This window comes from Oreochromis aureus, linkage group 9 (genome assembly GCF_013358895.1).
Source record: "Oreochromis aureus strain Israel breed Guangdong linkage group 9, ZZ_aureus, whole genome shotgun sequence".
NCBI classification, from domain to species: Eukaryota; Metazoa; Chordata; class Actinopteri; order Cichliformes; family Cichlidae; genus Oreochromis; species Oreochromis aureus.
In genome coordinates, this window is record NC_052950.1 from 574,203 (window position 1) to 600,553 (window position 26,351).

Below are 26,351 nucleotides of genomic sequence, written 5' to 3' on the forward strand. Positions count from 1 at the left end.
AGATTAGACCTCAACATTAGTGGAGCAGTACATGATCATCTTAACAGAGAGTGGAACATCTGAAGTTAATGAGTATTCACCAGTTCCCCTCACAGCACTTGTGATGAAGTGTGAAGTGTATTTCTTGACCCAGCTAAAATCAAAGGTGAAAACATCTATAGAGGTTCTGCAGTTAGCAAACACACCAAATCTGGGACTGGATGCACCAAAGAGGCTAGTCTTTGGGGAGGCTCGCCTTCTTTGATTTCTTTATTTCTTTCAGCCACCGATACTGAGAGAGAAGAAGCTACAGGACATTTCACTAAATTCATCCACCATTTCATGGATCAATGAGTGCCTGACAGACAGACCACGGTATCTGAGAATGAGCTTTGTCAGTGGAGTACCATAAAACTGTGTGTGTGATTTGGTGATGTGAAATTCAGAGCCCCACAGGGTACTGTGTTGTCTCCATTCCATTTCACCTCAGACTGTCAGTACAACTCAGGGCCAAAAACTGTGCTGTCTCTGCAGTGGCTGCATGTGTTATTGACAGGGAGGAGCAGTGCTTGTGGAGAAATCACCTGCATCTGAATGTGAACAAGAACAGAGGGCTAATGATCAACGTTAGAAGGAAGAGGAAACGAATAGTTATGTCTATAACTTCTGTTCCCTGAAGGAGAGGAACGAGGTACAACACATAAGTATGGGATATCACGCCCTCGCGTGTCCTGGCTGAAGAAACCTTTATTCACGCCTTTAAGGCAGATGACGTGTGATGACACGTGCACGGCCCCGCCTGCACATATAGCCGCTGTCATCACAGTCATCCCTCAGTTCGATAGCCGCTCTTCACCGAGCCAAACTGTTCAGTGGGGCCACCTTGTGTTGTACCTCGTTCCTCTCCTTCAGGGAACAGAAGTTATAGACATAACTATTCGTTCCCTTTCAGTCGATTCACTCGGTACAACACATAAGTATGGGACATATATACACGCCTCGCAGAGCAGCCACCGAACCGGAATCGGGCCACCACTTCCTTAGTGAGTGGTAGACCCAGCAGAAAGGACAGTATGAGCCACCGAAGGGGCTGTAACGTCCAACCGATAAAACTGCACAAAAGTGTGCGGTGATACCCAACTAGCTGCCGCACAAATATCAGCTACAGGCACCCCTTTAAAAAGAGCCCATGAGGTTGCCATCCCCCTGGTGGAATGAGCTCTCACCCCGTGGGGCAAAGCAAGACCTCTGGTGCCGTATGCCAGTGAGATAGCTTCTATAATCCAGTGGGACAGCCTCTGTTTGGACAGAGATCTACCTCTATTTGGATTGGCGAAGCAGACAAACAGCTGATCACATAAACGCACATTCTGAGTGCGCTCAATGTAGGTGCGTAGCACACGCACTGGACAAAGAGAATGCATCCTCCTCTGCTCCTCAGATGCAAAAGGAGGGGGAAAAGCTCAGCAACTCAAACTCGATTGAGCTATAAGATGCAGGCATGATCTTGGGAAAATAGGCAGCATTTGGACGCAATACGACCTTGTGGCCATCAGAAGAGAACTGTGTGCAGGAGGGATGCACAGACAGCGCATGAAGGTCACCCACTCGCTTTGCCGAAGCCAAAGCGAGAAGTAATGCAGTCTTATATGAAAGAAATTTCATATCCACAGACTCGATGGGTTCAAACGGGGGGCTACAAAGGGCCTCCAGCACCAAAGACAAGTCCCAAGCAGGGACACTGGACTTAAGCACGGGTCTCAGCCGGCAAACCCCTTTCAGAAAACGTATGGCGGGGGATGTGCACCTGGTGTCACCCGTCAAAGCCAATATGACAAGCAGATATAGCTGCTAAATAAACCTTAATTGTCGAAAATGAAAGGCCCTTATCCAGCAGCTCCTGCAGGAATGTCAAAACATCCACAATAGAGCACTGAAATGGGAGAGTGTGGTGGTCCTGGCACCATTGCTCGAAGGCTCGCCATTTGTAAGCGTACAAGCCTCTAGTAGATGAGGCCCTAGCACTCTGAATCGTCGCTATCACACTAGGTGGCAAACCCTTAGCAATCAAGTTTAGCCTCTCAGCAGGTAAGCATGAAGGCGCCACAGATCTGGGCGCGGATGAAACACTTCTCCTCCCGCCTGAGAGAGGAGATCCCTGCGGAGAGGAAGCTGCCAAGGACTCGCTGCTAGCAGGCTGATTATCTCTGCATACCACGACCTTGTGGGCCACCAAGGGGCCACTAGAATCAGAGAGAGAGAATGCCGACGCACTCTCTCTAGAACTGGAGATATCATTTCCACTGGGGGAAATGCATACAGGAGCACGTCTGGCCATTGGTGCGCTAGCGCGTCCAAGCCCAAGGGTGCATCGTGGTCGATTATGGAGAAGAACAGGGGGCAATGAGTATTTACCCTGGAAGCAAAAAGATCTATTTGCGCCTTGCCAAATAGATCCCAAATCTGAGCCACTATTAAAGGGTGTAACCTCCATTCTCTCACCAGAGGACCCCCTGAGAGAAGGTCCGGCCCCAGGTTCAGGTGGCCCGGGACATGGGTGGCTCTCAGAGACAGAAAATGAACACTGCACCATAACAGCAGAGAGCGAGACAGCTTCAACAGGGGAAGAGAGCGTGTTCCTCCCTGCCTGTGTATGTAAGACACCACTGTTGAATTGTCCGTCCTGACTAAGACAGGACGGAAATGCTTTAGAGCTAAGAACACTGCTAACAGCTCTAAGTGGTTGATGTGCAGCTGGTGCTGAGCTGCAGACCAGATCCCTCTCACTGATGCACCCTTGCACAGCGCTCCCCACCCTCTTAGGGAAGCATCTGTGGACACCACCTTGCGAAACAACACCCAATCCGAGAGCCCTGATGCAGCAGCCTGGGCTCCCTCCAAGGACGGAGAGCTAACATGCAAGACGGGGTTACCGGCAGCCTCCTCCGGAGGTGACGCGATGCACACAGGCGGTGAGAGAGAGTCCAGTGTTGAAACGCTCTCATTTTTAACAGTCCAAGTGGCACTACGGCGATCATAGATGCCATCATGCCCAACAAGCGTAATATCGTCTGGAAACGCAGTCTGCATCCCAGCTGAAACTGAGCGAGGCAGCGATGAAACGCGGCCACTCTGTGCTCTGACAAACGTGCGCGGCTGGAAAGCAAGCATATTTCCAAACCGAGGAAAGAAATCTGCTGACTCGGGATTAGCGAGCTCTTTTGAAAGTTCACAGAGAACCCCAGTGTCTGAATGTGTGACAGAACCAGTGACAGCTGTGTCTCCGCCTGCTCTCTGGAGCAAGCTACGAGAGCCCAGTCATCTAGGTAGGCTAAGATGTGGATGCCTCTCTCTCTGAGGGGCGCTAGCGCTGCTTCGGCACATTTCGTAAAGGTGCGAGGAGGGAGCAACAGCCCGAACGGCAGCACTAGGTATTCGTAGGCTACGCCCTCGAATGCACACCTCAGAAACTGCCTGTGTTTCGGGTGTATAGCCACATGAAAATAAGCATCTGTTAGATCGATTGTCGCAAACCAATCTCCCGGGCCGACTGCATTCAAGAGCTGTCTGAGTGTTAGCATCTTGAACCTGTACGTACGTAGATACGTGTTCAAGACTCGCAGGTCGAGGATGGGACGAAGCCCTCCCCCTCTTTTTGGAACAACAAAATAGCGGCTGTACCAACCTTTGCTGTCTCCGAAGCGGGGACCACTCGTATTGCTCTTTTCTGCAATAGCGCCTTTATTTCCTCTCTGAGTATCATGGCCGCCTCGGTGTTGACAGTCGTGTTTACGACTCCTTGGAAACGAGGCGGGTTGACCCGGAACTGCAACCGGTAACCCATGGCAACAGTTCGCAGCACCCACGGAGAGGGGGCACAAGCGCGCCACTGAGGGAAGCGAGCAGCCAGCCAGCTGACCTGCAGCACCGTCGGCGGGGCGTTGTCGCCCCCCAGTGTGTCTGACCTGGCTCATTCTGCCCGCAGGCTGAGCATTTGTGATTGTTTGAGAATAAACAACACTCTTTATTGATTGTAACATGGGAACATGTACATTCATACATTTTGTTGGAGGCACCTTTTCTGGGGCACAGCAAAGAAAAACAGCGGGAACACTTGATGTGGTCACCTGAACATTTAACACACCTGAACAGGGAGTTACCTGAGGCATTTTGTGTGCAGGGGTTTTGTGCTTGGGAGACTGTGTTAGGAAAGTGCAGCGCCTTCTGGGGCTGACAACCTGAACAGAACTTAAGCGGCACCTCTTGGGCGGCAACAGAGGGGTAAAAGCAGCGTCTCCCTGCTGCTGGACCCCTTCTCCACTCGAAACCACAGCTAGGAGGGCTGAGGCTTCTTCCTCCTGGGCGTCGGGTCCTGCTGGGGGCCCGAGGGTGGGCCTCTGCTCCTGGCCGACTGGCGTGGAGCTCGGGCCGGAGGACGTGCTCTCGCTGGCGGCGCACCCACTTCAGCAGTGGGCGCCGGTCTCTTGCCAGTCGGCAGAGGAGCGGAGGGCCTGTGAGAGCTAGCTGCAGGCTTGGGCTTCGGCTGACGTCTGGGGATGATGTCGCGCAGAGCTTCCGTCTGCTTCTTCCTCAGATCAAATCTAGCCTGAATGGCTTCAAGTGAATGTCCAAATAACCCAGCCACAGACACTGGTGCTTCCAGATATACAGCTCTGTCCCTATCCGTGACGTCAGAGAGGGTCAGCCACAGGTGCCTCTGCACCACTACTGTCGAAGCCATCCCTCTGCCCAGGGAGAGTGCTGCACAGCGAGACGTACGGAGGATGTAATCTGTGGCGACGGCAGAGTTGCGGGGCCGCCGACACCATGGTTATGGGACGGGGCCAGATAAGCAGCCAGAGACAGCTCCATAGGGGGTGGGTTAGCTAAGCCAGCCCCCTCGGCGCCGTCCAACTCCATGTACTGTCCATAGCCGGGCACAGTGACGCGGGTAGACAGAGGTTTGTCCCATGATGCTGTTAGCTCGCAGAGAAAGTCTGGGAACATGGGAAGGCAGTTTTTGGCCGTTGCGGTTCGCGGGTTTTTTCCTCCCACCGGAGCCCGGAGGCTTCTGAGCTGGCGGAGGAGAGGGCCAGTCCACCTGCAGCCTCTCAGCAGCGCGGCGAAACAGGGAAAAAAGAGAGGTGTCATCGTGGCCGACCGGCGCAGCAGCGGCAGCACATTGGGCCGACAATGAGCTCTCCTGCTCATCCTCCGACAAACCATGGATGTCCAGGCCGATGTCGAGCACGTCATCGTCTTCCTGGGGAGCGCTGGCGGGCTTCAACCCAGGCTGAAGCCCGTCAGCGCTCCTGCATGGTTCCGGCTCGTCCTCGGCTAACCCGTCAACATATTCCATGTGGTCAGCCCAGCTAATTGAGGGGACATCGACCGGAAAATCCTCGTCTTCGGACTCGGACAAAGCCGGGGCTCCAGACTTGGAAAGGAGAGGGTCATGCCGTGCGACAGCCGAGAGTCCCAGCACTTTTTCCACAAACGTCACCCGTCTTTCCAGGGTCGAGCGCCGGAGCTGACGACAAAACGCACAGGCTTCGGGCTCCGTCAACACTCTCCTAGCGTGGACAATCCCCAGGCAGACAGGGCAGGCATCGTGCTGGTCGCTGTCGTGCAAACAGAAACCACATCCCTGAGGACAGGGGCGAACAGAAGATTTCTCCTTTGCTCGCTTCGGTTTGGAGTCTATTCCAAAACGCAAAGCGAAACGCTGCACAGGAAAAACTTGAAATTAGCGCTCTGCGGGCAGCCTACACACCAACTGGGCGGTGGAGGCTAACACCAACAGGGGCAGTTAAGCTAAGTTCAAGTCGGCAGACAACGGAGCTAACTAGCAGCAGCTAGCTAGCCCAACTCAGCAGAGGTGTTCTCAGCGAGGTGAAGAGCGTAAGAACTGAGGGATGACTGTGATGACAGCGGCTATATGTGCAGGCGGGGCCGTGCGCATGTCATCACACGTCATCTGCCTTAAAGGCGTGAATAAAGGTTTCTTCAGCCAGGACACGCGAGGGCGTGATATCCCATACTTATGTGTTGTACCGAGTGAATCGACTGAAAGGGAACTGGTTTGTACTGGGACAGAATGATGATGTTTCAGAACAGTACAGCTACCCAAGTCCCTGCATAGTTATATACACCATATTTTTTGGACCATAAGGTGCATCAGATTATAAGTGATCTAATCATTAAGTGAAACAAAACAGTCAGATAAGTCAAACTTTACTCAACTCATTCTTCTTGCTTCCTCCACTTCCGTACCATTGATTCATTAATGTTGAATTCTCCCGCAGCTGCTCTATTCCCATCTTGTTGCACTATATTAATGACTAACGAAGTTTGGTCCGTTTACAGCATTAGGCCATGCGATTGCATTTGTCCCTAACCATCGGGAACCCTCACGTTAACTTTTATCAAGTGGAAAAAAGTTAGCATTAGCACAGCACACATAGCTGTGTCGCTAGCGATCATGTAGCACATCATTATATACCAGCTAGCCCAACTTCAGTAACCCTACAAACGTCACTGCTGTTTAGTTTTCTGTCTTCATTTATGTTGGAAGTGATAGCAGAGCTGTACGTTTGAATTTTTTCATAAATCTCTCAGTCAGAACATGCTATATCATGCTTAGGTGGAAGCTAGCAGGCTAACTTCCCGCTAACTTCTGACTCTGTTAAAATTAATAAATCCTGTTTTCATGGATGCCTGGATGTTAAACTTAATTGTTACACCTAGTAAAGTAGCAACGCTGATCATTTTATTAAAGATGAAAGAATTTAGACAGTTTTTAACTCTCAGTGATGCTGCAGTGTTCGTTTGACTTTGGGACCTGAAGCTGACGGAGTTTAGGACCCAGATTACTCCTCGAGGCTCCTGACTACGGTAGCCGTAATGCTCTGACAATCCATCAGGCGGTGCGGCTTTGTAGCTTACCAAAGTCGGACTAAAACATTTTTGACAGATTTTTGAGCCCCATGTACCACATAAAATCGGTTCGAGGTCAGTAAGCACAACCAGAATTCATATATACGGCGAACCGGATTATAAGGTGCACTGTCGATTTTTGAGAAAATTAAAGGATTTTAAGTGCACCTTATAGTGCGGAAAACATGGTATATAAAGTCCAACACAAAGGCTATTTACAACAAAGGAGTGAGCAGGTGCAGTTCCAAAGGAAGCTGATATTCTTGATATTCAGAAAAGATTGAAATCAAATGTCAAATTAGAAATCATGTTCATCTAATCAAGGTTCAAGCTGACTAACTTATGAGCACGGACATCATAATAAAATGATATATTTAATATTTTTACAACAAAGGTTTTAATATTTTGACATGTTTATGTCCCTTGGGTCCTGGTAGAAGTCCTGCATTTCACCAATACCAGACTCCCCCATTCCACCTCCTAAAGTGCACTAGAGACAAGGAAATTTGATAGATAACTGTCAACAGACACACTTGACCAAAAAAATGAACTTAGATCAAAGGTAAGAGCACAGGTTCATTTACAGCAGAGTACCATTTAATGTAACTCAGTTACAAAGCTACAAGCTAACTGAATGACAAAATGTAAACTTATATTCCAGTGGCACAGTTACTAATAAACAAAAAGTCTATCAGGTGTTTCAATCACTCAGGAGAAGTTAAGGCACGAATCACAAATTCTTATTATTCAAGATTGGCAGGCTGAGAAGCACTACATTAGATTGGCAGCAGAAAATGCATGTATGAACACATTACCAGAAAAAAGACAAAGAAAGAATCAAAGAAATGATGGGGAAGAAAAATCATCTAACAAATTCTATTTCTAATTCTTTTCCCAACAATTCAGTTTCTCATTTTCCTGTTTGATTAAGCTTCATCTCCATTTTGATTGCTTCATCCACCCCCTTTAAATGAGCACTGTGCTTTCCATGCTTGTGGATGAATGTTGGCTTGTGGAGTCTTAAATCCTCCCGGTCTCTTTAGGTATCTTTAATAATGTCTCTGAGCTCTATGACTTTAGCTATGCCCAACTTGGGTTGAAATACTTTGCTTCTGTACCCCTTTGGGTGGTATAATAGATACTCTTCCCTGTTGATTTCAGTTTCATCCTCATCATTGTCATTATTATCAGAACTGTTGTCAATAATCACCAACTCAGCTTGAATGTCTTCCTCCTCCTCCTCAGCATTCTTGTAGCCCATGAAGATCATTGATATGGGTTCTAACTTCAGCTCCCCTGGCAGAGTGCTGACAGGGTTCAGAGAGACATTTTCTGCACAAGAAGGTAAATCTTTGTTAGAGTCACCTGAGCTGCCTAGCAAGGGATCAGGATCAAATTTATGGTGGACGAGTGAAGAACTAGATCTATCTAATGCTCTGTAGATTGGCTCTTTGGGTACAGGCATTCCTTCAGGCCTGAATTTAACCGAAACAAGAGCTGCTGTGTTTGGACTGCTTGTATCTGTCGTGCTGTTGGCGAACGCTCTTGGACATTTGGTGCTAAAGTGTGACTGGGGTATTAGAAAGGTCTCACACTTGGCCTGCTCTCGAGAGTGCAGATTGGCCCTTTCTCCAACTCTTCGCACTTTTGGAGTCGAGTCTTGACAGATTGATAGAGGAGTTTTGTTCGGGGATTTTTGTTCCTGCAGGCCTTGGCTGCAGTGTTTTTTCTCATTTAGGATTAAAGATCCATTCTTGAATGAGTTTACACTCTGTAAGGGGCTGGGTTTTGAGTTTTTTGTTAGTGATTTAGTTGATTTCCTTGATGTTGATGGCCTATTCATCCCTATATAGGGTACAGAATAGACAGGTAGATGGTACTGCACCTCAGTAGGTACATTCTTATCAGCGACCTGATGCAGAAGCTCTTCTACCTCTGTAGGGGTCATCTCTCCAACTGTTTCACTATGGATTTTAGTTATCCCTGGCAGTGCATACACAGATTTATGTCCATCATCATACACCTTTATCCCATTCTTTTGGATGGTTTCTGGGATGATTGTTGCAGCTGACACCACATGACTTTTGCCTGTTTTCTTATCATGTTCCACACTGATCTTCATCGCAAATGTAGCTGGAATGAAAGATATAGATTAACTCTTAGGACATGTAATGGACAATAAATATTGTTTATGTAAAGTTCATATTGCTGAATTTTCTTCTAATGCTAGATTTGGAAGAGTTTTCTTTGTGTTTAATGACAGAAAACTTTCCACAGCACCTCATGAAAGCTCCTGCAGTCATCATAGTGGCTAAGGTGAAGAGGCACATGACTCAATACATGAGCCCAGAAAGGAACTAGCAGAAACCGGCAGGAGAAAAACACCAGCTGCTAGTAGATAGAGCAGGTACTCGAGATTGCAAGATCAGACTGAACAACCTGTGCAACATCTCCATCGACTACAAGAAAACCTGTGCTTAGAACTGTACAAGATCAACAAGTCCCTAAGAGCCATCATCAAGAACTCAGTGGGAATGTGGTGAACAACACTACAGGCCAATATGTCTGTGTAGGTTCTCAGTCATTCAGGCCACAGTAGGCTAAGGAGCTTGGAAACAAAGCCAGTGAAATTTTGTGAAATTTTGTGAAGACGTTTCACCTGTCATCTCATCCAAAATACTTGTTTAGTTCTAAAACCAAATGGTGGAAAGTCCCAGGTATTCAAACACTAGTGTGGGTTGACCCTGAAGAGGGTCACTGACCCACTATCAATCATGTGCGTCATCACAAGAGCCAGGGTATCCAAAAAGGCATGAGTTATTAACACCAGGTGTTTCACGGGAAACCACTGTGAGATGTGACATACTAAGGTCTGCTGATGCATTGAGGCACCTGGGAAGGGATCTGAAGACTGCATTGTAGGTGCCTGATAGCTTACGGCTACTCAATGACGGCCGCCCTCAGTGGACATAGATGGTTTATATTACTTCTCTTTCAAACCATCTGTCTTCTTCATCCAAGTGTAAACATTGGCATCCTCGAAGGAGTGACCTGTATCCTTACAGTACAGCTATCTCTTGTCCTGTTGAGGTGGCTCTTCTATGTTGTTCAATATGTTTATGGACTGGCTGTTTAGTTTCTCCAATGTAGAGGTCTTAAGCACGCCTCCCTGCACTGCACAGCATACACTATGCTGCTTAGCTTGTTTGTTTGTGAGTTTTGTCCTTCGGATGAACCTGTCATGGTTCTGGTCTTTGACCCAGTGTTTTCGTGTTTAGAGTAGGGTTTTGAGAAATGGTTTATGTTCCTAAGTTCTATTGATATAGTTTGGTTCCTTTTTGTATTTTATGCTTAGTCTTTTGTTTGTGGATTATCAGCCTAATAAATGGTTTGCCTTTATTAAGATGATTCTGTCTCCCAGTGTTTGGATTTGCGTCCTCCACATCACACTTGGTCAGTTAATTCCGCAGACCTCGATAAAGCCAGTTTCCAGCTAAGGTTGTGGCTTGGTCTGAAGTGCATTGGGATGTTGTGCTTGGAGTTTCTCTGACAGACCTGCTACATATGGGATGACAGTGTTGTTCCGTTTGTCATTCTGTTTCTCCCCAGGTTTCTGACCTTTCCTGTGCGTCTTGAAGACCCAGTTGGAATAGCCACATGTTTTAACAACTTTCTTTGTGTGTGTGTTCCCTAATGCTGCCCACAAACTTACACTAAATCAGATAAAATCATATTATCCTTTAATTTGGTGTCACTCTTCAATTGTATCCCTACAACTAAGGCATCAGAAACGGTCAGAAAACAACTACAGTAACAAAAGGTTTTTACACGCAATACAGATTGTTTGCTGGGGGAATGCATTTGATACGTGCTGCTTCAGTCTATGTCTGTGAAGGTTCTCAGTCATCCAGGTCATCGTAGTCTAAGGAGCTTGGAAAGAAAAGCGTCTGGACTTCTTTGAGTTGCTTGAAGACGTTTCACCTCTCATCCGAGAAGCTTCTTCAGTTCTAGGGTCAAATGGTGGGGAGTCCCAGATTTAAACCCAGTGGGAGTTTCCCCCCAAAGAGGGACAAAGGACCCCCTGATGATCCTCTACCTAATCACATGAGCCAAGGTGTGAAAGTGGGTGTGGGTCCCAATCAGCCCGGGTTTCGGGTGAGCTCATTGTGAAACCTGGCCCCACCCTATCATGTGATTTCCTGAGGTCAGATGGCCCACGACATCCCAGTGTAGTTCAGACCCAGCAACACACTCAGACAGAAACTGGTTCACCCAACAGCGAGGAATGCCCAGACCTCTACATCGTCCACTGTGAGCGACCATCTTTGAACAGAGGTGGTGGTTTACGACACCAGCTGTCTGTCATCTATAATCCAGTTTTGAGTTCCCTCCCCAGACGCCTTAACGCCCACTCACATCCTGGGCCATCTGACCTCAGGAACTCACATGATAGGGTGGGGCCAGGTTTCACAATGAGCTCACCCGAAACCCGGGCTGATTGGGACCCACACCCGCTTTCACACCTTGGCTCTTGTGATTAGGTAGAGGATCATCAGGGGGTCCTTTGTCCCTCTTTGGGGGGACACTCCCACAGGGCTTAAATCTGGGACTCCCCACCGATTGACCCTAGAACTGAAGAAGCTTCTCGGATGAGAGGTGAAACGTATTCAAGCAACTCAAAGAAGTCCAGACGCTTTTCTTTCCAAGCTCCTTAGACTGCTTCAGTCTATCTTACTACAACCATTGAAATGCAAACTGTTCATGCATGTACTAACTTGGTAATATCAAAAATGTATAAATGCTGTAATTGATTCTAATCTGCTGCTGAGTCTGTGTTACACTGTTGACACTGAAGCTACTAGAACACAGTACACTCACCAAGAATTCCTGTTGAATCACGCATGTTAATTTCACTTTGATCTGTGACAAAGTCACAAACCTTCTTTATCAGGTTGTGGGACATTAAACAGTTTCAATGCTCTAAAGTACAACCATCACCTTAGAAATACAAAACAGCACTGATAATTTCTGGAATTACAATATGTATTTTATGCTATGTGCTAAAATACTAAATTAAGATTTCCTTCAGCATTAATTGCCTGTGCTTTGTACAACAGATTTATAGATTTTTAATCAACACTTGATAAAATAGGTAGCAGTCATAGGGATCATTTCCTGTGGAAAAATAATGACATAATCTGTGAAATCTATTTCTATGAGTCTGTTGTGGCCAGTGCGATCCTCTATGCTGTTGCATGCTGGGGGAGCAGGCTGAGGGTCGCAGATGCCAACAGACTCGATAAACTGATTCGTAAGGCCAGTAATGTTGTGGGGATGGAGCTGGACTCCCTCAAGGTGGTGTCGGAAAGGCGGATGTTGTCCAAGATAAAGACAATGTTGGATAACACCTCCCACCCACTCCATGACATGCTGGTCAGTCACAGGAGCACGTTCAGTGAGAGACTGAGATTACCGAAAAGCACCACTGAACGACACAGGAAATCATTCCTGCCTGTGGCCATCTCCCTGTACAACTCATCCACCTAACACACTGTTTACTGTAACAGCTACACCCTTCTTGCACATGTTCTTTTCAGCTATTTATTAATAAGTGACTTTTATGTATATATATGGCTGTATATATTGTGCTATTCTTAGTTAGTGTATTGTCTGTCTTTGTTAATGTTTGTTTATAATGGAGCACTGTAACGAAAAAAAATTTCCCCCGGGGATCAATAAAGTATTCTGATTCTGATTCTGATTCTGAAATGCCCAGATAATGGAAGGATCCCCCTGGTATGTTGCTTGAGCTTTGTGGTAGGTCGCAGGCCTCTGGAAGAAGCCCCAGGAAGTATCTTCAACAAACTCAAAAACATATTCAACAACAGTTTAACCATAAAGTCTAAGTTGAGTAACACTATGTAAGCAAATCCAATCGACTGTGAGTATGTTCATGCTGAGTTAAGCATGTGCGTGACCAAAGAAGGAAAACCATTATCTATGGCGCTGTGGCACCATGATTCACCATGGCAGAGGTCAAAAACAAAAAAGTGGGAGTGAAGAAAAAGTAGTTTTAATTAGTTTTGGTCAGTCTGTAATAAAATGTATAACAGTTTGATGTAAAATAAATATTTTTATACTGTCTGTGGTAATCAATTACTCAACATTATACTGAAAAATACAGGACAGCATGTTTTATCAGGAAAGGCAAACAAAAAAGTCTACTCTTTCATCATTTTAAATATTTCAGCACAATTTGGGGAGGACAAGCCATTTTAAATAAGGAATACAGATCATTTTGGGAAAGAATAAGCTGGATCCAAAGTGGATTCACATCCAGTCTGAATCTGTGATCCTTGTGTCTTTTGGATTTGTCCTGCAGTGCAAAAGGACTCAGAGGAGACATAACTTGCTGATTCATTATGGAGCTTATGATCTGCCTAGTCAGGATAATCAAAGTCAGGATTGCAATACTGAGACTTTAGATGATTTTCAGTGGAAAATATATTGAGGTTCTGACTTTCAGACACTGTGCCTTTCAAAATGTTTTTTACATCATGTAATCCTGAACTAACTCTCAATTTGTAAACAAATGTAACATAAAATATTGAGAACTCAGACTGTGTGGAGCTAAAAATCCAATTGAAACACATTTTTGAGTCTTAAACTCATTTCAATTTTATTGTCTCTCAAATATTCACATCATCGTTACCCAACTGTAACAGACATTTTTTCATTAGTTTGGCTAATTACAAGATAACAAATGACTAATTATTTATCAGTGTGTTATATGTCTAAAGTTTTATACAGACAAGTTATGTAATGTGCCCGAAAGGTTGGTTCTGTTCACCTGGACGCAGCTTTATCAGTGGTAGAAATGTTTCATCACTCATCCACGTGACTTCTTCAGTCTCAGCTGACTGCAGCAACAGGACCACTCTCAGCATCGACCAAGTGTGTTTGAACTGTATCTTAATTCCACCTATTTCACACGCAAGGGTCAGTACTACAGGCAGAAACATGGGTGTGCCATGGGTTCCCCAGTTTCACCCACTGTAACAAATAAGTAACAAATAACGACCCTATCTAAATCCCAGTAACAATTAACGCGTTCCTGATTTTGACATAATAACTAGTTACCATGCTTGTTACTACAATAATACCACAACAATAGTGTTACTTAATAACGCGTTAGTCCCTACACTGGTCAGCAGTATCAGAACAGTTGAGACGCATTTTTTCTAAACACCGGGTCTCTGTGGCTTTTAAACCCCAAAACACGCTGCGCCTAAAACTGGTCCACCCCAAGGATCGGGTCCCCCGACACAAACAGAGTAACATAGTGTACGCTGTTAAGTGCCAGGAGGATTGCCAGGATTTATACATCGGGGAAACCAAACAACCTCTGGCGAAGCAGATGGCACAACACAGAAGAGCTACCTCGTCAGGCCAGGACTCTGCAGTCTATTCACACCTACAGGCCAGTGGACACTCTTTCAATGATGAGGATGTACACATCCTGGACAGGGAGGAACGCTGGTTTGAGCGCGGAGTCAAGGAGGCCATTTACGTGAAAAGGGAAAGACCATCTCTGAATCGAGGAGGGGGCCTAAGGGTACATCTGTCACCATCTTACCATGCTGTGATTGCAGCCATTCCCCAACTCTCTGTGAATGGGACTCATGGTTATTGATCAGTGATTGTTGATCAATGGTGATGAGAATTTGCATATTAATGATCAAGGAACTGACCTCCCAGCCCATTGTTCATTCAGTGGTGCTGGTTTCAGTCAAATGTACTGTTTATTAGATTAGGGAAACCTGCAGTCAGCTGAGACTGAAGAAGTCAGCTGGATGAGTGATGAAATGTTTCTCCCACTGAGAACGCTACGTTCAGATGAACAGAATCAACTTTTTGGGATTTACTTACCTGGGTGATTGAGCATGCATCAGGACTGATGTAATGTACATTACTAATTTTCTGTGCAAGAAAACTGACAGCTGCAGTAGTTGTAGGACTTGTAGTATTCTTTTCTGTCCTGTATCAGTGGTTTCCCTAATGTATGATAAGAACAGCATGTACCAGTCACATAACTGCTGAAACATGGTAACATTGTTATAGACTAGCATCAATATTATAGGTTTTAATATTGTGGCGGATCAGTGTATTTTTAGCATCATCCTGAAGGATGATGATCATAGTAATCCATCTGCACCAATGTAATATTTTTACAGCCTGTCACAGAAGTATACCTTTCTTTGGTTCATGGCTAGCGAGTTCACATACAGGATGGGTTTCTGCTGCTGCCAGTGGAATGAGTGATAGCATATCTGGTAGTGGTGAAGGGACATGATGGGTCACATCTAAGAAGAATATAAGACCAGTGAAATGAAAGCAAACACAACATAAGCCAAGACTAGCTATGTTACAACAAATATATACATATATCACCATTTAACGATTTCATTATATTAGCAATATGGCACATTATTCCAGTATGTCACAACAAAAAGACTTATACCAGAAATATCCTTACAGAGCAAAATGGAAACTGATATCAGTCTTGTGAATGAATTCTCATAACTGATGCTCAGTTTTATCATGCCATAAGCATTTTTTAATGTTTCTAGTAATCTGAGTGGACTCAGGATAACCAAGTATCCCATGATGTAAAAAGCTGCTATTATACTTTAATGAAGCTCTAATAAGTTCTGTAACCATTTACCAGGAGCAATTACTCACAGCACATCAAAGAACTAAAAAAGTGCACACCTGGCTGGGACTCTGCGTGAACCTCCTATATGTGGAGACAAAGTAGTGAAAGAGGCATGAAGTATACATAACAGCAGTGCTATAGTTCAGCTCGTCTAGTAACGGCAGTCCACAGCTGTCACATTAGTAATTTCACTAGGTTAAATGAAGACAGAAAGCAAAGCAAATCAGGCATATTAGTCCTTGCACTGCATGCTCACAATGTGAGTAATCCATTTATCTGCCACCTGATTCACTCGAAGCAGTTGCTTGTGCAACAAAGCCCACCCACACAGTCTTCAGTGAGTACATCTTATTAGAAACAAGCAGAGCTTACAGATATCATAACAGTTAGCAGGAAGTCAGGAGAAAACATTATTCCTTTAAAAAGGTGCTAGAATCTGTTCACAAACAATGAAAATTCAAATCACCATTGTCCTTGGTAAAACTGGGATGGATCGCATGAAACAACACCAGCGAAACACATTTAGCTACTCTGCACACTTAAAAGATACAGTAATGGAGTACTTAGTGTTTTTAAGGGTGACCCCAATGGACCATGAACAAGCCTTAGTCTAACAAGCTGAAAACATTAACTTAACTGATCTAACTACAGATTAACACTACAGTACACATCTATAGTACACTATGCACAGTGCTTTGTGTGTATATCGGTTTATCATGTTAAAGTCTAACACTATAATTCTCTTTTGTGTGTGATCATTTCCTTCTTGTAGGCATATGTTTCTGCTGGTAGTGGAGTGGCAATGAAAACTATACACTCAAGGCTGATGCTGTTGCCTTTGTCATTAAAATATAGTTTTCTCAACTGATTGTAATGAAACAGTTAACAAGTAACATTAATTAAAATATTACTAATTACCAACTTCAACCCTAGTTCAGGTCAAATGTGTTCAAGTCAAATGTGGTTGTAACATTGTAAGGTTAAGTTACCCAGCTCCTGGTATGAAGACAATATGACAATAAGGTAATATGACATAAATAACAGCAGACCAAATAAAAGACATCACATGGCGGTGGGGTCAGGTGCTGAATTAAAAACTCTAGAATATGACTGGATGTATTTTCTGATGATTTAAATATACGTGACATGTTTCATAGTACTTATTTTGAGAAGTAAATTAGCTAAAATATTTCCAAGGGACTGTAGCTTAAAAATTTGAAAAAACTGAAATTTCTTTGCTGCGGCAAAATACGAAACGTTATTAAAAGCTGTAGCACACTTATTTAAATACTGAGAAGTACACAAGCAGCTTGTGGAGGTGGGGTGGTCTGTGGTTTCGCTGCAGAGGAGTGCAGGGGCAGTGGACTGCAGCTTGTGGAGGTGGTGTGGTCTGTGGTTTCGCTGCAGAGCAGTGCAGGGGCAGTGGACTGGGACTGATCTGAGTGATCAGTCCTACTGAGTAGTGAAATAGGGGCGTGCTCCAGGAACAAGTGAGCTGAAAAGCTGCATTGAGCATTCTTGGAAAAAAAGCTGCAAATAAAACATAACTAGTACTACAACAGTGTGTACATGTGGGTCCCTCATGTCACAAAGGTACTGAAACCCAGGAGCTGGATGACAGAGCCGTGACCAGTGCAGCCAGTGGAAGTGCTTGAAATGATGCTGGCAGAGATGGCTGCCATGCACTGGGATCACACAACAGTACATCAAGACTGCTCCAACAGCTATGGGACCAGGCCAAAAGCCAGACGAGACTTTATTGGAGGACCTGGTTGCTCGGTCTGGCTCTTCCACCGGATGGAGGAGGGAGATAGCCCCCAGGCATTCCTGGAGGTCTTCTGGGCCACAGCAGAGGCATGCCGGTAGCCTGAAGAGCAATGGAGGGAGCAGCTACTGCCTCTGCTATTGGGGGGAACCCCAGACAGCAGCCCTCAGTCTGCTCATGGTAGCCAATTAATCCAGCCAATTGATTATGAACAGCCTTGGCCATGTGCCCGAGGACTACCACCAAAACTTCTTGGGGTACTGAATAGGGCCGGAGGATCAGCCAATCACCTACACCAGGTGGCTGAACAAAATAGTGGCCAGGTGGCTACAGCCCGGCCACACAAAGGTGGAGGCTCAGCTGCTGGATCGGATAATTCTCGAGCAGTTTGCCGAGGGACTCCAGGCAGGAACGGTGGAGTGGTCCTCTGCCACGGGCCAAGAACCACCTGGCAGTGCAGTCAGCTAGCCTTCTGGAGCAGCCCCAAGGAGGAGGCTTCCCCACTCCACCGAGCAGGAATGTTGGAGGTGTGGGTGGACAGGACACCGGCATCGGGACTGCCTGCTGACAGAGGGGGGGCAGGTGTTCCATGTCGCAGGCCCTCTGACACCTTCCCTCAGTCCGTGAGGGACGCATAGTGGTAAGGTGCCAAAGGGGTATACACCAGGCTATGGTAGACTCAGGGTGCACACAGACCTTGGTGCACCAAACTCTGGTTTGGCCCGGGGCATTGTTGGAGGTTAAGTACGTGCATGGGGACATACACAAATATCCTACAGTGCTGCCAGAAATTAAGTACAAGGGCAAAAAGCGTAGCAGGAAGGCTGTGGTTAGCTCATGCCTGACACATCCTTTAATTTTGGGGACAAATTGGCCATGGTTTAAAAACCTGTTGGGGCAGTGTGTGGGGATGCATTCGCGACCTGTAACAGCATGTAGTGTCTGTGCTGTGTACAGCGGTGACGTGAGGTCATCCAACGCTGACTCTGGGGAGGAGAGGGCAGTGATTCACTCCATAGGAGATTTCTCACTAGAGCAGTCTTGTGACAAAACTCTATGCTCAGCCTTTGACCAAGTGATAAAAATTACTGGTCACACAGCGCTGGCCTACCTGAATTTTGTATTAATCAGACATAGACTGTATTGGGTGAGTCCTAACAGTCGCACAGAAGAGGAACACACCCAGTTGTTGGTGCTTTAAAGCTTTTGGGAAATTCTCTGGTTAGCCTGGCGAAGGAGAGAGATGAGTTGTGATCCGGAGGTGCCAAATTCCACTATTCCCACCTCCCCCCATTGTGATGACCATCTCACACAAGCCCAGAGAATGGGTGTTGCTGCATTGCAACAGTGTTTTGCAGATTTGTTCTCCCCCCTGCCTGGCTATACCGCACTCATAGAGCACCATTTTGAAATGCGTCCTGGCGAGATGGTGCATGCACAGCCCTACAGGTTACCTCAACATAAAGAAAAATTGTTCAGAAAGAAGTGATTGGTTTAGCCCCATAGTTCTTGTCTATACGGTTCTGTGGTGACTACCACAAGGTGAAGTGTCACATTTTGATGCATATGCCATGTCCCTGGTTGACAAGCTCCTGGACCGGATAGGCATTACACCTTTTTCATGACACTGGAGTTAACCAGTGGCTACTGGCAGATCCCCTTCCTAAAATCATCCTTCTGCACTCTGTACAGTTTGTACTAGTTTGTCACACTTTCATTCAGCTTGTTCAGGGCCCCAGCTACTTTCCAGTGTCTCATGGACCTGGTATAGAGATTGAAAATGTGACGTCATTGAGGGGTAAAACCGCAAAGGATTGTGGGAACCCAAGGCAAGAGGTACTAGCGCACGCAGGCTTTCAATTGAAATAAGTTACACAGCGATAAAAGAAACAAAAATGCCAAGAACCTGTTGTATTATTAACTGCACAAGTGGAGAACGACAGCCGCGTGAAGTCGACGGGAAATGCGTTTGGTTTTTATCGGATTCCGGCGTGGAAGAGAAATTCTCCAAGCCATGTCTCGAAGTCACGAAGAGGCGACGGATGGCCTGGATTGCCGCTATCAGAAGACCTAATATAACGTTCGAAAACACTCCACCTCACATGTTAGTCTGCTCCAAGCATTTCCACAACGGTAAGTGTTTTGTGGTATTTAATACGTCTTATATGGCGCTGAACAGAAATCATCACGCTATGCTCCTTTGTTTATTGTGGCTCTGTGTAATGTTTGCTGTATTTTGTAGGCAAACCAGCCTACGAAATGCTGGAATGCGATCCAGACTGGGCACCCTCTCTCAAACTGGGCCACAGAAGTTAAAGCTTCTACCACTGCTAGATTTGATCGGTTAAAACAGAGATCGAAATCAAAACAGCCACGAAAAGGCCCGCGTTCCTCTGGGGCAGAGACAGCTCATGCAGGTGAAATCCATCCAGGTAAAATTGTCAATGTACATAAATAAATACCACTTTTTCCACATTAAGCACTGTCTTATTTTGCACTTTCAATGATCTTGTCTTTGTCTGTGTGCATGTATGTCTTTCAGCACCAGTCACTACGGAAACTACAGCTGAGAGCCAACCACAGCAGATAAATCCAAAGCACCAGGATGAAGATCTGCAGGAGTGTAAAATGTGTTCTCAAAGGTTACAAGAAATAGCACACCTTCAAGAAGAAAACCTAGTGTTAAAAAAAGAACTGTCCAAAAAGAAATTAGACATGGAATTCTTGAAAGGCGAGAACTCTAAAGTTAAATTCTACACAGGGCTGCCTTCTTTTGCTTTACTAATGGGGTGCTACAACAAATCAGCCCGAGCTTGCCAGACACTGACAGGAAAATTTCCCAGTTTCAGATGCTCTTGCTAACTCTCAGTTTAAGACTCAACCTTCCGATTGCACATATTGCACACCTCTTTGATATTAGCCGGACAACCACTTCCACTGTGTTTAACATTACTGTAAATGTGTTGTACGCTCACCTGAGTCCATTGGTGCACTGGCCTGGAAGACATTGCATACAGGCCAGTATGCCACACCAGTATGTAGAGATGTTTGGTGACCGGGTGACAGTTATTATTGACTGTTTTGAACTGTTCATAGAGAGGGCACAAAATTTACGTGCCATGGCGGAGACATATTCAACATACAAAAGTAGACACACAATGAAATATCTCATTGGGATCACACCACAGGGGACCATCTCTTTCATTTCTAAAGGATGGGGAGGCGTACAAGTGATAAAGCGAATAGCGGAAACTTCTGGCTTTTACAGAAGCTTTCACCCGGGGACATAGTGCTCAGAGACCGGGGTTTTGATATCAGGAAAGTGTTGCCTTAATGGGTGCCACTTTAAAAATTCCAGCATTTACAGGGGTCGCAGTCAGCTACAAGCAAAAGATGTGGAGGACACACGAAAACTGGCACATGTCAGGATCCATGTTGAGCGTGTTATAGGCTGTCTACGGTCCAAGTACACTATCCTAAACGACACCATCCGTCTAGGTTTTGTGGTGCCATGCGAAGGTGAGAACATGACTTTGCTGGATAAGATAGTTGCTGTATCATCATGCGCTCACAAACATGTGCCCAAGTGTTGTTGTAAAGCAAGCAAGTGATGAATAACTGTTTTCCAATTTGGTCTTGTTTTGTTGTGCAGCTATGTTTTTAACAAAATGAAATAATAATGCACAACGGTATATTATTTTGCCTTTGTCCTGTAAGCTTCGATAGTAACATGTAAAACTTGTCAGTTATAAATAAAGACAGTCCTGATGAATGACTTGTGCAACACTTACTTTATTTGTATTGGTTCTGACACTGTATATTAGTACAGTCTGAAAAGAAAGATTGCGTATGGACATAAAGAGATAATAATTTACAGCACAGCTGTAGAGTGCAGTGGTGTGAGACACATTTATTGCAATTTTAACACGTTATAATAATTCACTGTGCGTAACAGAACAACAGATAACAAACCATAAAGTGCAGAGTACAGGAAGATGTGTCCACCTTAATGTGACACTAAACATGAAATCACAAGAAAGTCCTTCAATATAAGAGTTGTCTCAGAATGTGTGTAACTGAAATACTTTGATTAGTTTTCTATGCAAGCTTTTGTCTTTCTTTTTTTTTTTTTGTCACGGTGACATCCATGTAATGTGGCCCTTGTGAAACACTGGTTTCTGGATCACTGTAGTGATTGGCAAGAGCTCAGGCATCACAACTTTGTAGAAAAAATCCTGAGCGACAGGCAACATTTTAGTCCACAAGTCTATATCTGGCATCACACGTGTAACAACACAAGCTTTTGTTGTCCACACAACAATGTCACAAAAGTGTGACTTTGTAACATAGATCTGTGTTTGTACCTGCTTGTAGTAAATGTGTGTCTTTTTCAACTCAACCCTTCCATCTTTTAACCCCAAACAAAACCTGTCATCTTCACAGGCCTGCAGGAGGTTGTTGTTGCGGTGTTTATATGGGCATAAACACACATCCTTCACCACAACATTCACATTTCACGAGCGCATCAGGGGTGGCACCTAATTCTGGGAATGCGGGGTTGATTATGAAACCACACTTATCAACTTTAAGTTCTCTATGCTGCACCTTTCCTGTGAGGTGTACCACTCGCGTGCTGTGTTTTCATTGTCTCTTCCCACTTGAATTGTTGCGGTTCTTGGTTGGAGAGCTGATGTGACAGTTTTGTGGGTAGCACACTTTCTTTACAGTTGACAACGCAGGACTGGCAGTGGAGGTGGACACAACCGCATGTATGTTTGACGCAGTGATTCTTCCTGCTCGTGCTGTGCCAAAGGTCACATTTGTGCTGCTCCCTGGTTTTCTCCTCCAGTGCCTCTGCCTCAGCCTTTGAGACAACGACACAGTGCTTCAGACGTTCACAGTGCTGCAGAAGGACAGATAGCTGACAGCCCTTCAACTGTGGGTCAAAGATGCGTAGCAGTGATTTGGGGAGGACACGAGGCTGGACAGGGTCAGCATATAGGTGGCAGAAGTCCTCCATAACAGCGCATAGGCCTGACCGGTTTTCATGCATGAGATCTGTGAGAGACTTTAAATCGGCCAGTGTGCGCACTTGTAGTGAGCTGCCACCAGTGCGAGTCCGGATTTTGGGTTTAGGAGAACAGTCACTTTGTCCAGCACTACATGATTGGTCGAGTGCCTTTTTCTTGCTGCACTGGTGGTGTAGTCAATTGTGTGGCCTGGTACTCCTTGCACTCTCTTGATGTTGGAGGCATAATCCAGTAAGCTTTGACATCTGTCGGCGTGATATTACCTCGTGAGACGCACAGTAGTGTCAACTTTGTAAAGGAGAGCCGCTACATGCACACTTCTCTGCCACACCAGCCATGCATGTGCAATGCACTTTCAACGTCCCCATTAGATTGCAGAATAACCCAGGGCTGAAGAGGCTTTTGGCTGAGGCGCATGGAGTGATTTACCTGAAACAGTCAATGCAGAAAAACATGTTTGTGAGGACAGAATGTACAGTAAATGTGTAGCTTTGCATAAATGGTAAATTCCTGGCAGAATATTGCGTATCGCTTCTGTTATTACCATGGTACATAGACAACAACATATACTTTTATTCACAGGATATATGACAGATTTTTGTCTCAGTGATTGCCCAGTACGATTACAGCATACAATATTATTATCACTGCTACATTTCTGTAATGCATACCATATATTCTTTGCACTACTAATTAATTACCGTGAGCTAAAGGTCCCTTTATAAAGCGGTTCACGAATGTGTATTTATGAAGACGATTTGTGAGACAGGTAAACTTACCGTTGTGCGTACGATGGTCTTGTGCTCAACACGGTGCATTTCCCTGTACCCATCCGTCCGTGAACTGCACCTGGGCCTGTTGCAGTGACCTGAAGTTACTAAAAACTTCATGAGTGTATGCACTCACCCAAGAACCATGTAATTATAAATCTGAGCGTGGTTAAAGTTGGGCAGCACGCTGATGTCTTTTGTCCAGTCTGTGTGCTCGTAAGGGTCTAACCCTTTCACTCCTTTGATTTTTCCAAGTACCTTTTCTTTGCCTTTCCTCGAGTCTGTCTTTGTACGGACCGGCATTGTTCTCCTTCGTTTTGTACATTATTTTTTGGTGAGAAAAGAAAAGCAAGACGGTATTGGAACGTGAGAAAAACGTTTTATGGTGGTGCTGCAAATGCTTGCATTTGATGCGGTAATTTAAATGTCCTGCCTTCACCTCCCGGATCGAAAGTCACGTGGTCTGTCAATCTCTATATGACATCATCATCCATAGTGACACCTGTGCAGAGCATGTGCAGCAGGTGGCTGCAGTCCTAGAGTCTCTAAGGCAAACAGGGGTCAACCTGAAGAAGTGTGCGAGCAGACAGAGGAAGGTACAGTATCTGGGGAGGTGGGCAAGTGTGTCTGCAGGAGGTGAAAACAACAGCCATCGTATCCTGCTCATGTCCCAAGACTAAAAAGGAGGTGAGGCAGTTCTTGTGGCTGGCTGGTTATTGCCGCCCGTTCATGCTGAACTTAGCGAAGCTGACCAGCCTCTTGACTGCTCTAACCCAAAAGGGTGACTCAGATCTGATCCAGTGGACAGAGCAGTGCTAGGCAGCATTCATACAGGTGAAGAAGGCTCTCTGTAGGAAGCCTCGCTCCACATGAAAAGCTCCAGAGAGCGATCTTGGAAAACAGCTGCAAATAAAATATAACTAGTACTCCAACAGTGTGTATGTATGGGTCCTTTGTGTCACACACCCTTTAATGTGCATCATGTTTGTCTGTTATTGCGAGCTGTGTTGTTTACTCAACATATAAAGACACATCAAAATACAGGCGTGTCTTTGATTTTTTTTATTGTTTTCCTTTTTCATCGTCCATTATTCTTAAACGTACTAAGGTGAAAAGCAGATACTAGTGTACTACGCCCCAGATGTAATTAATAAGTGACATGCATTAGTGTCACAGCCAAAAAAGCAGGCCGAGTGATAAAAAGCACTTGATTTTTGCTTACCTTGATAATGTCTTCAGCTGTTCTCTCCACCTCTTTTAACCGCTTCACCACAATTTCTTCATTGGCAGAGATGTTGAGTTCTTGTGCTTCCAAGGCCTCAATCTCCTTCTCCATCCTGTACAATTGAATATAATGAACAGTGTTAGTAAATGGGAAAAAAATCACTTGTGCATCCAAGACACTTGGATGTTAGGATGTGTTTGAATAGCTTCAATAAGGTACGTACAAGACTTTTAATACGTGGCATTCTGGGTTATACTGGGTAGCTGTGTATTTTGCATTTTCAAAAGATTTTCAGTAAAATTATAATTCACGTCGGCAGTAATGACACCCAGTTACGTCAATCAGAGGTCACTAAAATCAATATTGAATCGGTGTGTAACTTTGCCAAAACAATGTGGGACTCTGTATTTTTCTCTGGTCCCCTCCCCAATCAGACCAGGAGTGACATGTTTAGCCGCATGTTCTCCTTAAATTGCTGGCTGTCTGAGTGGTCCAAACGAAGCGGTTCAGGCGGGTGGCAGCGTGGCCAGTGGCTGAGGCGATACAGTTCTGGTGGGCGGCCACATGGAAGACGGCAATGGCGACTGAGCAGGTCCGGTGGGCGGCCTCGAGGTCAAGATGACGGCGGACACTCAGCAGGTCTGGAGGCCGGCGGCGGCGGCGAAGTCCAGTCAGCGGCCTGGAAGGAGGCCGCTGATGCCAAATTCGACGCGGACGAGGCAGAGGAGTCGCGATCGCTGGACCAGGCAACGGCTTGGTAGCCGCCGGTGGTGAAGCAGCGGCAAGCGACGGCGTGGGAGCTGCCAGTGACGGAGCAGCTGCAGGCGACAGCGTGGGAGCCCACGGTGGCGGAGAAGCTGCAAGCGACGGCGTGGTAGCCGCAGGTGCAGAACCAGCAGGTGCGGAAACCCCCGGCAGAGGACAGGCAGGGCCAGCAGGTGCGGAAACCCCTGGCTGAGGAAAGAGAAAGGTCACAGCTGGCTCTGGGTGCTGTGGCTGCAGATCAGGGAACTGAACTAGAGACTGGCTGGGAGATTGACTTGGAGGATGAATAGCAGTATGCTCGACTACATGATGCTGGACTACAGGAGGCTGGACTGACTAGACTGTGGGAGACTGGACTACAGGCTGGACTGACTGGACAGTCTTTGATTTAGATGATTGGCGAGCAGTCCCTGAGTTGTGGTGAGGAGAAAAAATGTCAGTTTTGCTCACCACCGGATCTTGCTGCTCCAAACTGGAAACACGATGGCGGCGTGAACCCTGCCTCCTCTGAGCAAAAACAGGTGAGCCGCTGAGTGAGGGAGCCTCTGTAGAGCCAAGGTGGGAGGCGGAGCGGTCACGGCACAGCGAGGTGGTAGGTCCAGTGAATGAAGCGGCTGGCGGGCGAGCGAGGAGCGGAGCGGCGAGAGAGCGAGCGGCCGAAGCTTGGCCAGTGACGCCCACTCTCCGCGGCGAATGCTCCGACGCAGGCGAGGCAGCAGGTGGGGGACTGCGGCGTCTCCGAGGGCTGCCCAGAGCCAGGCGAGACCCCTCGAAGATCTGCTCTCTTTCCAGAAAGCGCCGCTATTTCCTCCGGGGCTTCTCCGCCCAAAGGGAAAGCACTGCCTCCTGCCGCTCGAAAAGGTCCAAGTCTGCTGGGTCACAAACGTGTCTTTGTGGCACGGGTCATGTCATTCTGTCAGGGGTGTGTGTGGATGAGAGGACGAGAGGACCCAAACGCAGGACTCACAGGTAGGTGAGGACCGGTGATTTATTGTAGATAATGGAGAAATGAACAGAACATAAGATGGCTGACTGACTGGACGACTGGAATACTGGCTGAATGACTGAATTACTGACTGCGCATACAGCACACACGGGAACGACAACATCAATGACACGACAATGAACTGAGGGAAACTGCGGACTTAAATACACGGGCAGATGA

General features: G+C 46.1%; 1 protein-coding gene across 1 annotated transcript in view; it reads right to left on the reverse strand.

Annotated features, from left to right (window-relative positions):
• Positions 1-26,351, reverse strand: part of palmdb (palmdelphin b) — an 80,016-nt gene that overhangs the window by 24,591 nt on the left and 29,074 nt on the right. The window contains exon 5 of the mRNA XM_039617716.1: positions 24,419-24,533. Coding sequence (XP_039473650.1) covers positions 24,419-24,533 — 115 coding nt within the window. The remainder of the gene's footprint in view (positions 1-24,418; positions 24,534-26,351) is intronic.